This window comes from Halyomorpha halys, unplaced genomic scaffold, assembly GCF_000696795.3.
Source record: "Halyomorpha halys isolate HHAL.00 unplaced genomic scaffold, Hhal_1.1 Scaffold1348.1, whole genome shotgun sequence".
In the NCBI taxonomy this organism is placed as follows: domain Eukaryota; kingdom Metazoa; phylum Arthropoda; class Insecta; order Hemiptera; family Pentatomidae; genus Halyomorpha; species Halyomorpha halys.
Genome location: NW_027115660.1, coordinates 19,364 through 36,962, shown reverse-complemented (window position 1 = coordinate 36,962; position 17,599 = coordinate 19,364). Strand labels below are relative to the sequence as shown.

At 29.8% G+C, this 17,599-nt stretch overlaps 1 protein-coding gene across 6 annotated transcripts in view; it reads left to right on the top strand.

The window, feature by feature from the left end:
- Pi3K92E (phosphatidylinositol 3-kinase 92E) overlaps nucleotides 1–17,599 on the top strand; it is a 35,057-nt gene that overhangs the window by 12,411 nt on the left and 5,047 nt on the right. For all 6 annotated transcript variants that reach the window (XM_014434337.2, XM_014434335.2, XM_014434336.2 and 3 more), the window contains exons 5-18: nucleotides 293–539; nucleotides 1,318–1,499; nucleotides 3,442–3,669; nucleotides 7,000–7,199; nucleotides 7,276–7,395; nucleotides 8,614–8,758; nucleotides 8,869–8,999; nucleotides 9,569–9,712; nucleotides 10,147–10,413; nucleotides 11,197–11,385; nucleotides 13,368–13,510; nucleotides 16,019–16,170; nucleotides 16,306–16,476; nucleotides 16,598–16,717. In XM_014434337.2, the coding sequence (XP_014289823.1) occupies nucleotides 293–539; nucleotides 1,318–1,499; nucleotides 3,442–3,669; nucleotides 7,000–7,199; nucleotides 7,276–7,395; nucleotides 8,614–8,758; nucleotides 8,869–8,999; nucleotides 9,569–9,712; nucleotides 10,147–10,413; nucleotides 11,197–11,385; nucleotides 13,368–13,510; nucleotides 16,019–16,170; nucleotides 16,306–16,476; nucleotides 16,598–16,717 (2,439 nt within the window). The remainder of the gene's footprint in view (nucleotides 1–292; nucleotides 540–1,317; nucleotides 1,500–3,441; nucleotides 3,670–6,999; nucleotides 7,200–7,275; nucleotides 7,396–8,613; nucleotides 8,759–8,868; nucleotides 9,000–9,568; nucleotides 9,713–10,146; nucleotides 10,414–11,196; nucleotides 11,386–13,367; nucleotides 13,511–16,018; nucleotides 16,171–16,305; nucleotides 16,477–16,597; nucleotides 16,718–17,599) is intronic.

Sequence of the window (17,599 nt, the reverse complement as noted above, 5' to 3'; positions counted from 1 at the left end):
TGTTTTTTCAACTTATGAGGTATCAGAGATTGATTAAATTTTTGTTTTATTTTAATATTAACCCTATTTATCGGACACCTCTGTCAAACAGATAAAATCATCTATACCATCAGGTATCCATTATATAGATGTTTCACTGTATTGGAAAAGATAATAGATCTTTTGAGGTCAATTCAGCGGCATTGATATAAACATTGTACATAGTATTGGTATAAATTTTGTTTCTTTAAAATAAATAGTTTATTTTTGTAATCGTTGAGATACTTACTTGAAATGTTTATTTAATTTTCAGTCAACTTTTAAATTTAATGTTCCTCATTCGATGTCGCCGACCGAGTTGATGTGTGAAGTATTGAAGAAAAAAGCACTAAAACATCAATCTAGAGGAGACCATATCGGAGATTTTGTATTTAAAGTCCGTGGCCAGGAAGAATATCTTGTTGGAAATGTACCTCTTGTTGAATTTGTTTATATTCAAGAATCCCTCATGAAAGATGTACAACCTACGCTTATTGTTGTTAGTGTTAGAAATGTGCCAGGTATTTATGTTTATATAATGTCTTACTATTAGAAATGTATATTTTTTTTTTTTTATTTCCTGAATGGAATGGTTTACTAACCCTTTAGTGATTTAGAGCTGATTTTTTTAATTTCTTGTTTAAAAATAAAAATCTTTTTTTCTTTATTAATTTACCAATTAAAATTGATTAATGATTTATTTTAATTTGTAGAAGTATTTATTATGCATTTCTCTTCATATTTTTTTTTTTTATAAATATGTTATTTTCCTGAATTTCATTTAAATTTGATTCAAACATTATCATTATTAACACTAAAGCATAAAGCTATTGATATAGAATTTTTTAAAATAGAATTTTATTCAAGCAAGCATGCTTCCTAATATGCAATGCTGTTTCTTGTTAAATATGTATTTAATAAAAAATGAAAACATCTCATTATAATAAAAGATGCTTGAATAAAGCTTTTTTTTAAAAAAATATTTTTTTCTAATTCTGGACTACTTTTATCTCTTTAATCTGTTCTCTGAAATAGATTATATATATCCAATTTATCTTTTATGATGAATAATATTTCTTTATTTTGAAGACATTTCTCTTTTAAGGTATGAAATTTTAGTAGTTTACTTTTTCCTTGATGTAGGAACTTAATTTTTGTCATGAAACTGGTCAGTGGATTGGAAAAAATAAAAAAATTTACATTTCTTAAAAGTGATCTGTCAGAAATAAAAGAAGTTAAATAAGAAACTAGTAGAATTGGCAAGTTTAATTTTATTTCCAAAATTAAATTTGTTTTCAGTTGACACTCAGACCTTCTGTGATAGCCCAGATTATGCAGAAGATAAAAGAGTCAGGTCCTCTTTTTCTACTTTGACCTCGAGGAAGAGGAAGTTGATCTCATCTTGGAATATTGACGATCCCTTCGCTTTTCAAGTTACTGCGATTTGTCGATTGAATTGTGATTCTACTCGAACTGTCGAGGTAGTATTTTAAATATTATCCACTGTTTTATATTTTATTAATTTTCAAATATGAATTTTTTAAAGATAATAATCTTAAATTATAGGATATTATTTGCTATAGTAATAGAATATATATATTTGTATTTTATTATTAGGTTGTTATTAACAAATATTTTTTTAATTTATTAATCCTAGAATGGTATTGTTATCCTATACTCACTGCTAACTCCATAAAATCAGGATCTAATTTTGGGCATATTTAAAAATGTTTGCATAATTAAATATATGAAGTTATATTTGGCATAGAATTTATTATATGCAAATTGTAGATGAAATCTCCCTGTAAATTGTTAAAATCATAAGAGAATTCTCCCATGGGTAAACTCCTAGCCCAACAATAAGTCATCAAAATAACATGCCCCTAAGTTACCTAACTGGAGAATTCTAATGGAAATTCCAACCCACCATGATTCTCAATGTCTCTTGCAGTAATAAATATTATTATTTGGGTTTAGTTACATTGTTACTCACAATTGAATGGTAATTTTATGAACTTTGTGTTTCAATTTGCCGCTATTGGTGAGTATTCGTTATTGTTATATTTACCTTAAGATTTGGTATCAATGAGGTAATTACTAAACAAAACAAAGAATTTGTTGATAACATTGTGTTCAAGCTTCTCCTGTCCATTGCATCATTATGATATCGATGAATAAAAATTAGTCACTTTGGTTTACAACTTACCCGATATCTTTCACCTTAACTGTACTGAAGATTTGGAATCATGGCAGTTGTTAAGCAATTAAATTGAGGATCCAGCTTATCGCTCATCCATTCCACATTTTAGAGATAAGAGGGAGAAGAATTTCAATTCCATGAGGAGTAGATTTTATTCAATGATACCATTCTAGGATTAAAATGTTTTCATGGTTTTTAATTGCAAATCATATAAGTAATGTTCCTTGATTTTCCTAAATCAATGAGAGGTATTTTGTTTATTAATGGTGTAGATATAATTTAGGGAGAAGTTGGTTGAGGAAGGGAAGGGGTAAAGTATCTTCACCAGTCCAACTTCTCCTTATTTTATTAATTATTTGACATTATACTCATATATTTTGTTTTTATTTATTTTATTTTCCGGTTGACGATGTATACCATGAAGATCTTTAGCTGTTTGATATGGTATTTTTACAGACATTAATAACTTGTTGGAGCACAGAAAACGTCAAGAGGTGACCCAGCCTCAATTAGCTATAAGCCATGATTTCTATGGTGCAGCATCTGGCTACTCATAGCCATGGTCCCTTTGGGCAGTGCCCTTTCTTCCCCTTGGTTGAAAGGGAGGGACAAATCGCTGAAGATTCATGGATAATGAATGTTCAGGTTCGTTAGACCGACTGTCTGAGACCTATATTTTTTCTTGAAGAAGACCGTCTCTGGACCAAACTTTAGCAAGAGGAATTAATATGTTTGAAGTTTAGTTTCTTTATACTACCTAGAGGTATAATTTATTTCTTTTTTTAATTGTAAATTCATTTTTTTAAGTACATTTAAAAAAAAAAGTAAAAATAAAAATAAATTCTAACTTTAAAAATAATTTTTTCATTTCAGTTTGATCCCTTATTTAGAATTTTAATTTAGGCAAATGTTGAAACATTTAGAAAAACATAAATGACTTTTATGTTATTTCTGCGCCTAATTGTTTAAACTGAACTATGTGGGTCTTCCTCTGGATCCACAAATTCTACTCGTGGGTGTTAAATCTTTTGCTTCCAGATGCTCACCTTAGTTAATTTTCTGAACATTCATCACATTCTAAATGGTCCTTAAAAATCGCATTACAATTTCTAATTATAATTAAATAAATGTGTTGGGTCATCGCATCTTGGCATCAGTCATTAAATGTTTACTTAGTTAATGTTTTATTTTTCTATGAATTTAATTGAGTTATTAATTTTTAGGTGGCGATTCAAGCTGGTCTTTTCCATGGAGGTAAAGCTTTGTGTGAACCACAGAAGACTCTTGAAAAGCAAGTAACCAAAGAAGGTGGAGTATGCTGGGAAGAAGATCTGCAATTCGATATCAAAGTCTGCAATATTCCTAGAATGGCACGTCTCTGTTTTGTCGTTTATGAAATATCTAAGTCAGCACGTGGTTTGAGATCAAGAAAAATCAGGGATTCAAAGCAGGTACTATTTCATTTTATGATTACAAATAATCATTTTGTATACTCTTTACTTTCATAAAGCATATATTACTTTATTTTCGTATCAACATTTTTTAAAAAGATAAAATTTTGTTTATGTTTAATTAATATTTGAAGAGATCTAGTGATGAGAGGGTATTGTGATCTGCATCTTAATAGTATTTATGTTTTTGAAAACTTGGAAAAATTATTATTATTATTCTTAATCTTTGATTCTATTAAACTGTATTTATTTACCGAAATGGTTGTAATAATCTTAGTTTCAAGTATTTTGTTAAATAATTGAGGAACTAAATGTTACTAACCATAAGGGAAGGAGAAATGAGAAGTTACACAATATGTTCCTCTCATATACTTTTAAAATATTACTCGTGACTTTGAATACATTTTTTTTTTTAATAATCACTATAAACAAATAGCTGACAAGGTTATAAAGCTTCAAAAATGCAGATGGTTAGGGCACACCATCAGAAAAGATAACTCTCCTGAGCTTAGAATGAAACCTTCAGGAGCAGGGATGGCAGAAATGGCTGAGAGAGACTAGGAAGTGAGCCATGGATAAAGATGTATGAAAAGCAGGTTAGGTATGGTCCGTGGTTAAAGAAATTGTAAAGACCAAGATGGAGCTTTATGTCCCATCTAAGGGATTCCAGGATTTAATCAATGAGTTAATAAATAAACTGCACTGTTTCATTCCAGGTTTTAGAACCTAGTAAATATCTTACTATCCAAACTGTTTAGTGTATTGGTATATAGTTTGAGGTTGACTAGCATCATTTCTTAGATCCTCCTTGTTGAAGTGCCTACTTTATCTTTGATTCGTTCATGTCCACATGATAATAAATGTATGAGTTAGAATTTTTAGACAAACATTTGTTTATATACAAACAAAGATAAAAAGACTATAGTTTTCATGTACTTATTGAGGGTGATATCGCAAAATATTATTTATCTGCGAATACAAACTAAATTAAATAAACTCTGCTTTAGCAACCATTAGAATTGTTAACATTAGATTCCCTTTAGCACTGCCTATTGGCTTGGATGAAAATAAACATTTCATTCAGCAACAATATTTCCATTTTCACTAATCTAATAGTCTCTCCAATGCTGGAATTTTTCTTTCGATCTCTGCTACCTGTACCTAATGTGAGGAACCTTCTCCTTCAGTCACCCTAAACTCAGAATCCCCTTTGTCTGCCCTTCAGGTCCTTTGTCCCTTTGTCTCTCACTTCCACAGCCTTCTTGGCTCACTTAACCATCATATATTGAGTCATCCATTACAACATGAAGAGTTATTAAAGGACAGCCAGGTTGTTTCATGCTTGTGACTTAATTAGGTAGAAATTTACCGTCGAGTGCTGCCTGATAGTCAAATATTATAGGTTATATTTCTTTTTGAGGTCATTCTTTATATTTCCTTAGTCAAAACTTTCTGTTGAATTGGTCAAAATTTGGAAGAAAGTTTAGTTTGATCGTATAATAAGAAAGTTCTACTACTCTAGGTCCTTATCCTTCCCACCGTCTGTGCTTCACTTCTGCTTTAGTATTATTCCGGACTGTGACACCATGCCACCTGTATACACCACCTAAAGGGATGGTAATAAGTTTAATGTGTTTAGAAGAAGAGTTTTATGATTAATATGCATTAAAATTATATAGTTTTATTGTTGACTTAGGCAAATAGCCTGTATTAGAAAAAACTATTTTAGTGAATGTGACAAATGATTACACGGTTGCCTCCTGGATAATGGCCTAAGGGCTGAAACGTTAGAGAGGATCAAATGAAATTGTGCTCTTTTCAAGTAAACCACTCTTAAACAATAAATAAAACATATGTATTATATTAAAAACTCAGGTAGGATTTTTAAAAGCCTCTAATGTTTTCCGGGTTTGTGATTCCAGATTCATTTTAGTTTAAGAGCTCTGCTTAAATAGAGCATAGAGCATTTGTTCGTTTGCAAATGTGTAATGTACTGATGTTAAGCATTAACTCCATGGCTCTCTTGAAATCTCAACTCAGTCTCACTATTTTTCCATTTTCTTAAGCTATCTCGCATGAGGATTTATAGGTTATCAAGATTTGATTTACCATAGTATGTATCCATACTTACTTGACCCAGCAATTGTACATTTGTTTATCATATTCTCTCCTCTATACCACCACTCTCTTAGAGTACCACCTATGCAGTATGAGGAGGAAGTCTAAAGAGCTTTCTCCAGCTCCTTCTTGTTTTCCCCCCAATTTTTCTGAGAAATCTTATTTCTGACACTTGTATTCTTGATTGATGTTTTTTTTTGTTAGTGTCCACGATTCTTAGGAATACGTCAGAATGGGGAGAAACGTTGGCCTACACAGCCACTTTTGTCTTCTTGTCCACCTCTCACCTGTTTAGTAAGCTTCTCTCTTAAACATTCTGCCAGCACTTGCCATTTTCTCACTAACCTCCGTATTAATATAACCGTTTTCATTCAGGTGTGTCTAGGTATTTGAAATTTTCCACTTGTTCGAGGACCTTGTCTTCAATTCTAATGATGCATAATTCTTTGTGCTTTCTTATCTATCCGTATTACTTTTGTCTTTGTAGGGTTTATGACCATGTTAATCCTAAGCAGTTCTTCTTATAATCCAGTGACATTGTGTTAGAGATTTCTGCGAAAATTACAATATCATTGGCAAATGCAAGAAGTGAGAGTTTTATATTTGTTGTTTATTAATATAACATAATTAAAGAATTATTTCATTTGAAAATTTAATATTTTATTTGTTAATCTTTGTTTATTAATTATTTATTTTAAGTTTTAAAAAAAAAATCTAGAAGAATAAAATTTTTAATTCGTATATTAGTTTTCAAACTTTCATAATCTAACTTTGTATTTAAAAAATCACATTAATGGTGTTTTAATCTGAATTCATCATTGTTTTTTCTTTTTCTTTCTTCTCTTCTTCCCCTTTCTCTTCCAATTCACTTTAATTACAATGAATTAAGTTCAAGCTGGAGGGAGGTTGATTTTACTTTGAGTCATCCAATTTATGAGATATTTAGTTTTTTGAATTATTAAGTTAACTGAAAATTAATAACTTTGAGTTATAAAATTTTGTATGAGATAAAATATAGTATATATTTGGTCATAGAATTTCACTTTCGAATTTATGTGTACAATTTTATTTATTAATGCATCTGGGATGAGAGTTAACTTTGAGATATCGAGTTTGACTTGATTATTTTCTTCTTCTATTCCTTGCTTTTTTGTGTTGATATTATTAGTGAAGAAAATGTTTTGTAATTATCTTAATATGTACTTCTTCTAGGAGTTATATATCAACCCGATGGGATGGGTCAATACGACCGTGTATGATTTCAAAAACCAACTGAAGACGGGGGCCATGACGCTTTATATGTGGACCTATGCCGAAGACATGCAGACTGATGATCTTTTGCATTCTCTTGGTACTGTAGTTTCTAATACCAATACTGAGAATGCTGCTGCGCTCACAATCACCTTTCATAAGTATGTATTCTCATCACAATTAAATTGTAACTATGGTAATTTGTGAAATTTAAAATTTGATTTTTTTTCTGTTTAGGTATCATTCCGAGCATACCGTAGTTTACCCTTCGAAAGAAAAAATATTGGAATTTAGTAAAGAAAATGATGTTGGTGCCCCAAGAGGTCCTGCCTCTAGGTCTACCATAGAACAGTTGAAGTAATTATTAATTATATTTAATACTAATTAATAGATAAATCTCAAATTATATCAATTGAACTTGATCATTATTCTTTTCTCATTAAATATAATCCTTCCAATAACTGTCTCAAGTCTTGAGTTCTTGAAATGTGACATCCAAATTATTATTTGTGGTTACTATATTATGTTTGGAGATAAGCTGTTGTTTTTTCTATGCCCGGATTGTGATCAAAATGGTGGAGGTAGATGTGCAGAGGTTCTCAAAGTATATGTCGCTTACATTAGTTTCTAGCTCTTTTTTTCTGATTATACCATGTATGTGTAATTAATATATGTCCAATTACGGATTGATAAGTATGCTGTGTGAGATAACAACCTGATGTATTTAGGCAGCATAGATAAATAAAGTATTTCTCTCTCTCTGGTACAACTGGCCTAAACATTATAATTAATAAAGTTAATGAAAAATCCACTATCTCAACCGAAATATTTCCTCTCTGCCCCTATCCTAGAAACCAATATGAGCAACATACATGTTATGAATCTCTGCACATCTATTTCCACCATTTTTTTTTTTACTAAACCCGGTCACAGAAAAACAATAATGATCCCCAAATCCAATAATATCAATGAAAAATATCTAGTTCATAAAATTTAACAAATTATGTTTTTACTTAACCTAAATTTTGTATGGCCTTCCAGATCACCCTGTCCAAGCCTTTCCCTTTCTTAGGTTGTGTCCCATCAAGAATTCTTCTGTTTCTTTGTTCCAGGTTTTCCTTGGTCTACCTCATCCCCTTCTATCTATTTTCCACGATTGTACCTCCCTTGGTAAACTACATCCCTTTAACTGTCCATACTACTTCAAGTGTTTTCCTTAATGTTTGGTGTTTACAATTTTTGTTTGGACTAAAAAAAAATAAAATAAAATAATAAATAAAAACAAAGGTACCGGTTGAAAAGGGAAATATGGATTCAAATTTGAATTATTCAAAAATATATAAAATAATTTTTTTTTAAAAAACGCCTCAAAATGTTGCTAGGAAGTATAAACGTGTGTATAGAAGTTGTAGAAAAAAAAAATGTGAAAACATAAAAATGCTATTCCTTGCTATGACTTATACCTGATCTATTATCTTTGTTTATTCTCTGATAATTTAATTCCTAATACTTTAATCTTTATTTTTTTTGTTTTTATACTTCATTTGTTCAACCTACCTCTACGTGTACTTTCAGAAACCTAACCGGGAGGGATCCTCTTCATGAAATGCATGAGCAGGAAAGGAAGGCACTCTGGTCTCTTAGGTATGACGTTTTGAGGTTGGAATCCTCGTTGTTGCCAAAGCTTCTAGACTGTGTTGAGTGGAATGATCACCATGAGGTATTAAAATTAGGTCATTTATTTAAGATATTTTTATTCCGATTGGCAATTCTACTCTTAATTAAATTAAATTATTAGCTGATAAATATAGATGTACATTAATATGACAGGTCAGCGAAGCGATGGCATTGTTGAACAAGTGGCCTCTTCTTCCACCTGAAAGAGCTTTGGAACTTCTTGATTATGCTTACGCGGACCAATCTGTGAGAAGTTATGCTGTTAAGTGTTTATCAAAAGTTTCGTGAGTGCAAAGTTTATCATTTTTAAGTTAACACTTTAATCTAAGGATCAAATTCTTTTTTTTAAATTAAGTTAAACTTTTACTCCAATTAAAAATAAAAACTAGCGAATAATTGAATAATTCCCTCTTAAAAGTTTCTTACTAAGACTTTTTCAAACTTTTCTTTGATAAGAAAAAAGTCTTACCTTTGACATATTTTCAGTTTTGGCTCGTAAAATCTTTTGTTAAGGGTTATGAACTAATTTACTGCTACTTCCTGTCATATTAGGACAGAAATAAATTTTTTATATTAAAAAACTGATTTGTTAATTCTAACTTTTAAGTTTCTGGACAGAAGCCAAGAAATTTTTAAATTGAAAAATAACATCTACTACATAAATAGATAATTTTGTGATTGAAATAATTTTAAAAGAATTTCACCTTTAAAACTATATTGATGCAATAAGCATTTTAAGTAAATATTAAAGCAGACTAGGTTTAATCTTATAATTGATAAATTGTACGTTACCAAATATTTAATGTTAGCATTGTTTATTTTTGGTTGTTTAATGTTAATATATTCTTTTCAGGGACGATGATCTTTCTCTTTATCTTCTACAATTGGTCCAGGCGTTAAAGCACGAATGTTACTTGTACTGTGATCTTGTCGAGTTCCTATTACGGAGAGCCCTCTGTAATCAAAAAATTGGTCACTTCTTATTTTGGCATCTTAGGTGAGTTGAAGTTAATGATTTCTACATGTTTAATTTGTATGTTTGTATAAGGATGGTTCAGATTCTTACAATCTCCATGATTGGATATTATATAAAACATGTGATTGCACTTCATATTAAATATATGGTTAAACATTATAGAAATCATATCACTGCTCGGGAAGAATAATGACACAACTGTAAGAATTGAAATTGTACTGGACAAGCTAAAGAAAAATAATTCCAATTGGTTTTAATAGAATTTCAAAGATTTAATTTATTGGTCTATGGTAGCAGTTGAGGGCTACCTCAATACAACTTTAAAGGCATTTGAATTCAGAAAATAATAAATAGGAGTTTGTCAAATATTCTTTTGTCGATTACTCACATTTAGTCTTGGGACATCCGCTATATTTAAATTTACAATATTTCTGAAGTATGTATATTGTCTATAGGTCTGAAATGCATGTTGCGTCAGTGTGGGTTCGCTTTGGATTAGTCCTAGAGGCATACTGTCGCAGCGCTCTGGATGGTCACATTGGATCCCTGTCAAGGCAGGTCGAGCTAGTGACTAAATTAAAGTCAGTCTCTGAGGCCGTGAGGACTAGAAAGGATAAGCCGAAGCTCACACTGCAAGACAGTTTGAAGGAAGAGCACGTCATGGACACTGTAGCCGGGGTTCTCAATCCTCTTGATCCTTCTTATCGGTGTCGCAATGTTAGGTAAAGTTTGTCAATAAGGTTATACTGACTTATATTAAGATATAAAGGTTCCTATAAAGTTATTTAATAATGAGACTAAATTGAATGTTTAGTCAATATTAGTTTAGTGCGTGTTTCTATTATATAATTATAAAGATGAATCTTTAGGTCTTTATTATCGTAAACAACAATGTTCATACTTGAAAATTAAAACAACACAATCACAATTATTATATAAACGTTCAGTTTTTTTTGGTAACAACACACAAGTTCTTCATAATTAATTGTAATTGATCATATGGCGAGAGGTTTCAAACTGGTTTGGCACTAAAACAAATGTAAAATAATGAAACTTTAAATGAATTATAATTAAAAATAGATTTAAAAGAAATATACTAAAGAAATAAAAATGTTGATAATAATTTCGACAGTGGTAAACCCATTTCAAACACTCTCTTTGCAAACGTCAACTATTGCCGCTGAAGACGTTAATCTTACTTCCACATCAGCATTCAAAAGATTTGGGCAGTATTTCAAAATAGAAGATAAAATATATCTTTTGTATCTTATATTTTTAGGGGACAAAATACTAAGTAAAAAAGTATTTTGTATTTCAAAATATATATATGTTAATGTATATGGCAGTTATATACATATATAAGAATTAAATACTAAAAGTATTTTGTATTTGAAATATATTGAAATATATTGAAATGTATTGAAGTATATTGAGTTACATTGTTTTCCTTAACTCTGGTATTAAATCTGCACTGATAATTTTATTTTTCCTGTATGTTATTTCAGGATTGAGAAGTGTCGTGTAATGGACAGTAAAATGAAACCTTTGTGGGTAGTGTTAGAAAATGACGATGTCTTTGGAGATGATATTTATATAATTTTCAAGAACGGAGATGATCTGCGCCAAGACATGCTCACCCTTCAGATGATAAGGATAATGGATAGGATTTGGAAAAATGAAGGCCTTGATCTCAGGTAGTTTTAAATAGTCCTAGTTTAGGATAATTTATTATTAGAGTAAATACGGATATATCGCAGTCTTTCTTTTTGTTTATAATTATGTTCTATTTTCACTAACCTATGTATTGAATATATAGAAAGTTAAAGTAAAATTGGAAAGTATTGTGATTGTGCTAAATTTCTTATGGGAATAGATGTTTTGATGGAAATAGATGTATTGAGGTTTCTCTGAGTCCAAATAACGAAATCTCACGAGCTTGGCTGTTGACAGGCATGTGTCAACAGCCTAGCTCATAAACAAAAAGTCATATAAAACTGAAATTACATATTTAAGGAGTGTGGAGTGTATATGCCTGGAATGACTGGAACCTTTTTGATCAAATCCACCTGCAGGAACTGTCTCTTTATAGTATTGATTATTCATATTTTTTCAATTTTCTTGATAATGGTTTTCATTATTATGTGATAATTGATTAAATTCTATAAATTAATGTAAAATTAGGTGGTGTTTATTATTAGATAGGTTTTATCCTCATTGAAATAGTTTCGCTGGGCTTAAAAACTGATTTAAAAAAAAACAAAAAAATCCCTAAAGTATCTTCAATTTTATTTATTTAAAAAAAAATTACCTACCTCACATTGTTACTAGTCATTAGAAAGAGATAAATATCAACTATGAACAAAATAAATATAAATTAGTTTTGAACTTGATCATAGCCAATGATGGTTTTTAAACCCTTCTTTCATTGATTCTATCAAGTCAAAAATACTTTAATTTGTTTAAATTGTTGAAGTGAAAACACTTCCAGAATAAATATAACCTATTCTATATTTTTCATTCTACGATGTTTTGGGACTATTGTCTCATACTCATGCACCTTTACAATCTTAAAATTAAGTTATACTTATTGACAATTTTTATCTATGTTATATGTGTATATTTATAATTCTTGTAATCATATTTACCACATTTTTGTGGTATTGTCAATTTCTATATAATCATAATTTAAAATGGTTTTACTCTACATTATTAAAATTACTGTCTTTTACTATTGGTGCACTCATCTATCTTTGTAGTACAAATCAATGTTCTATATTAGACACTACCTCTTTGGACCTTATCAAAATGCTGTTTTATTATCTCCCTATTGATATGTCTAATTTTAATCTATTGTATAATTTAAGTTAAAATTTATGATTTTTAATAATTGGACCTTTTTATTCTCACATATTTTCCCTGATTTTTTATATTGATATGGCTAATCTATTTATTACATTGGCATAATGTGTATTTAAATGTTTTGTGTCTGTTTTATAGTTTACCGTGTCTTTAATATTATTGGTTATATGAATTGTTTCCAGAAACCTTCTGCTTTTAGTGTTTTGTGTCATGTCTATAAATGTGGGGTGTTGCTTGATTCTGGTTTCTAGTTTTTCGGATGTCTCTCCAATATATATTTTTATAAAATTACTTTAATAATGCAAAGTGGTATTAATTATTTTATAGGGACTTTATAGATAGAATCTATTTTAATTCATTTCACTTTCCCAGACATCACGACTACCTCATGGTCCTTTTTTTCTCTTTTGAACTCAGGTGTTCATAAGTTTCATTCTTTTCTTTAAGGAAAAAGAAATAGATTATATCATATTTGTGCTCAACATGGTCACCCCATTAGATTTCTAGCTAAATAATATTAAGACCATCGTCTTATCTGTTGGTTGTAGTAACAGAATGATTATGCCAAGTTCACTAGCCTAACTTAGAAGGCAAGATTGGTGATTCTTGTCTTTTCAATTTGTCTCTAAACCTTCTGAAACAGAAGTCATCATTTCGTATGGCATGGATTTTTGGAACACTCAAAATTAAGATTAAAAATGAGGATTAATATTTTCTTATGCCTTAAAGGCCTATCTAGCCAGAATTAAAAATTACATGTCTGGTTTAAATTTTGAGAAATTATCATCTTTAATAGATATTAATCTTGTGTTTTCAGAATGAATCCGTATGGATGCATTTCTACTGATAATCGTGTTGGTTTAATTGAAGTTGTTTTAAATGCTGAAACCATAGCCAACATTCAAAAGGAAAAGGGAATGTTTACGGCTACTTCAGCATTCCGAAAGGGCTCTCTTCTAGGTAAGAATTTACAATGATTTTCCCATGCGATCTTTTAAATTTAGAATTCGTGTAACTTTACTTTTGATGAATTAATTTGTGTTAATGAAATTAATATTATGTAAATTTTACTATTTTCACAATAATTTTTTCTAAATGTATAGGCCATTTGAAATTTATTATCATTATTACATTCCTTTTTTTTCCATCGGAAATATTTCCTTGGTTTATATCTCTTCAGAGCCTTTGGAACTAAAATACCTCCCAATATCCTTGATTTGTGTACCCTGTGTTCCACTATCCACTCCTTAAATACGAGATCTGACCCACGAACTTTTGTATTCCTTCTCATAGAACAGTTTACTCAAAATGAACCTCATTTAACCATAAATTATTTATCCATTTATCGGCCTATAAGTCTACCTCAAATCTGTAAAAATAAAATAACATTACTTATATGTATATATTTTTATATGTGTTCATGTTTTACTTTATTTATTTATTCATTTTTTTAAATATCTGATGGTCAATTATTTTATTGTCAATTTATATTACGAGTATTTATAAAGATATAGCTTGAAACTTGAGTAATTTTTTTGTTCTAAATTTTATCCTTAATATTGCTACTTATTCATTATATTTATCAATATTTATTTCATTATTGAGTTATTAAACCATTATATGTGAGACAATTGGCAGTCAAATGTGCAGCGTAATTATTCTTAGAACTATAACGACTAGGCATCCTAGGAAAAATTATTTTTCATTTCATTGCAATTATTACATCCTTGAGGTCTATTTCCAAAATGATGGAATTGCCATATTTTTCAGTTGTTATGTCATAAAACAGTGTCAAGATAATATAATACTCTTTTGGTATTTAAGTCTTCTCCGTTTTGAAACTAATTAGAAATAAAATAAAAGATAAGATATAATAAAAGTTAAAGGGCTCTGGTAATTAATATTGTACAATTAGTGAACTTTTTGCAGTTCAAGTAATTTGGAAATAGTATTATATTTTGTTTTCATTTTAATTTGTGTTTTAGAGTATTCATAATTTTTAAATAATTGACTGCCTATGTGAACTTCCATGTTCGAGCTAATATGAATTTGTTACTTTAAGAGGTTTTGTTGTTTCAATTCATGTTTTAAAATTGCATTTATAAGTTATTTTATGGAGTAGTTATTTACTATTATTTTTTTTTTCATTGTCAATAAGTTCTAATAAAATAAAGTACTTAATTTATGTAACTTGTCTTTCAGTTTATTGTAAAATGCAGACAAAAAAAATAAACTGGACCCATTCAAAAAAGTTTGATTTGTTCCCTAATATTAAAAATAAAAAATTCTGTTTATATTTTAATTACTAGATGAATTTTTTTTTTTTCCATAGGCTCTACAGACCTTGTAGATCTTTAGCCGCTCGAACCAGCCTTCTCCACGCCTGCCTGTCTTGGGCTACTGCTTTCCAGTTTGCTACATGCAGCTTTTTCGCATCTTTGTCAATCCATCTGGTTTTTGGCCTCCCACATGGTCTCTTTCCAACTATACTGGAATTAATTTTTGTGTAGAGGCGACCTGATGGATTGCTTTGAGCCACATGTCCTGCCCAACATGCTTGCCTTCCTATCATGAGATATTGACTGACCAGTCTCTGCTAGCAGTTCACTGTTAGTTTTCCTCCTCCATGTGTTAAGGCTCTGATCCCAGATCGCTCCGGTAATTATATGGAGGACTTTCTGTTTAAATTTCTAGATTCTGCTTTCCAGAGTACCTGTTAGAGCCCAGCCATTTATTAGAACCGGCTTTATCATGTTATTGTATACCCTTAGCTTCAGACTTTGAGAAATATTTAGAGATTTCAGTAATCTGAGATAAGAAGTTTCTGTTAGCACTTGTTATACACTGGTCTATCTCAGTCCATTGATCATTTATTGATGTTATTGATCCTAGAAGGATAAAGGAAATTAAATTAATTCAACATCTAAAGTTCACATTTTTTTAAAACTGGCTAATAAGCACAATTAATTTTTTTTTTTTATTTATCATTTTTAATTTAGGAGGTATCATAGCTTAAGGCATAATGCCTGATTATGTAGATATAAAGGTATTGCTCTATCCTATCAAAATGATTGGCTAAAATCAAAATCATTACACCTTTAGATGTTGGTAATGAGCGATAGATTTTAAATATGAAAAGTTTAGTGAATAAAACTGATATAGATGGTTTCATTCATTTGTGGAAGGTATTTATCTTCTTATTTTCCAATGTAGTCAAATGACAAGACTATGTCCATGTATGATAATTCACCACTAATAGCTACTGTTGCAGGTTTTGGTGCAGCTATAAGCAGCTGTGTTGGTGCTGTTTATTTGTCTAACACTATGTTTCAGCACCTACTAAAGTCATCTATGGGCATTTGAAATTTAATTATAATAATGTTTACAATTCCTCCACTTCCCTTAACGTGTTTTAGATAGTTCTGATTCTATATTCTGTTTTAAATTACCTGAATTATTTTATTTTAGCTTGGCTCAAGGATCATAACCCGACAGAAGTTAGTTTGAACAAAGCTATAGAAGAATTCACCTATTCTTGTGCTGGATATTGCGTTGCTACATACGTTCTTGGAGTAGCTGACAGGCATTCTGATAATATCATGGTTAAAAAGACTGGACAGGTTTGTTTTTAAGTATTTTAATGTGTTACTCGGTGTCATAGGCAATATGTATATTTTCAACTTCAAGACAATAAAAATGGAATAGTATTCAATATATAGTAAGTAATTATAATTATATAAATTTTTTTTTTACAGCTTTTTCATATTGATTTTGGACATATCTTGGGTCATTTTAAAGAGAAATTTGGTTTCCGAAGGGAGAGAGTGCCTTTTGTTTTGACTCATGATTTCGTTCATGTCATTAACAAAGGCCAAACAAAGAAAATACCTGTTGAATTCGAAGTTTTTCAAAAGAGATGTGAACAGGTTTGTTAGATTTGTAATTTTTTCTTTGTTGTTAACAAATTTCCTTATGTATCCAAATCATATGATTTTAAATTTTTTTTTCAATACGATGAGTGATTAATTTGATATAAAACTGTTGCAGGCATTTCTTATATTAAGGCGGCACGGTAGCCTCATACTCTCTTTATTCGCAATGATGATATCAACAGGTCTTCCTGAGCTCAGTTCTGAAAATGACCTTAATTATTTACGAGAAACTTTAGTAAGTAGTATTCATATCAATTAATATAGTATAATATATAAACTATGTTTTTGAATCTTAATCAAGTTTAATTCACTTGAAACATCAGTCAAGTCCATTTGATTTTTGGAACCTGTTTTTATTTTTTTTTTTAAATAATGGATAACTAAATTTATCCACTATCTTTCTTGTTATTCAATATAAGATCTTTGATTATATTTTATTCTGTCTGGAAAAAATTATTGAGAAGATTGATTTATACATTAGTTTTACCAGGAATATTACTGCAAATGTTTATCATTATAATGTCAGACTATATATGTCAGGTAGTGTGTATAATATTATAATATAATGCCTACTATATGTCAGGTAGTGTGTTTAATATAATATAATGGCCCTACAATATGTGAGATAATGTGTTTTCCTTCTAGGAGAAGGCATCTCTTTTTTAAAAAAACTAACTATTTTGTCCGATGATCATAGAATTAGAATATATTTCATATATTTGGATTTGAAATAGCAGCTTTTGAATAAAATTGTTTGATTTGACTTAAAAGGTTTATAAAAACCAAAATGTATTTGCCTTACTACTGTAATTGAGAGTTTAGGACAAGAGAAATGACTTTGCTTTCAAATAAGATGCCAACTGCTATAAAAAAAATTACTTAACATAAAAAGAATTATCTTCTATGTCTGGATGAACTTGTCGGATTCAAGCAAGTTAAAAAAATTTACGTTTGGTGTTACTAGTATCATTGTCTTTACATTGGCTCTTTAGCTTCTCCAGTTTGCCTGCCACTGTTCTATACCATTCCACGTTGTAATATTGTATCTTCAATATTTTAATTATTGTACCAGGTCATTCAAAAAGTCCTGTCGTTTTTTTGGGGGAAATTATAAATA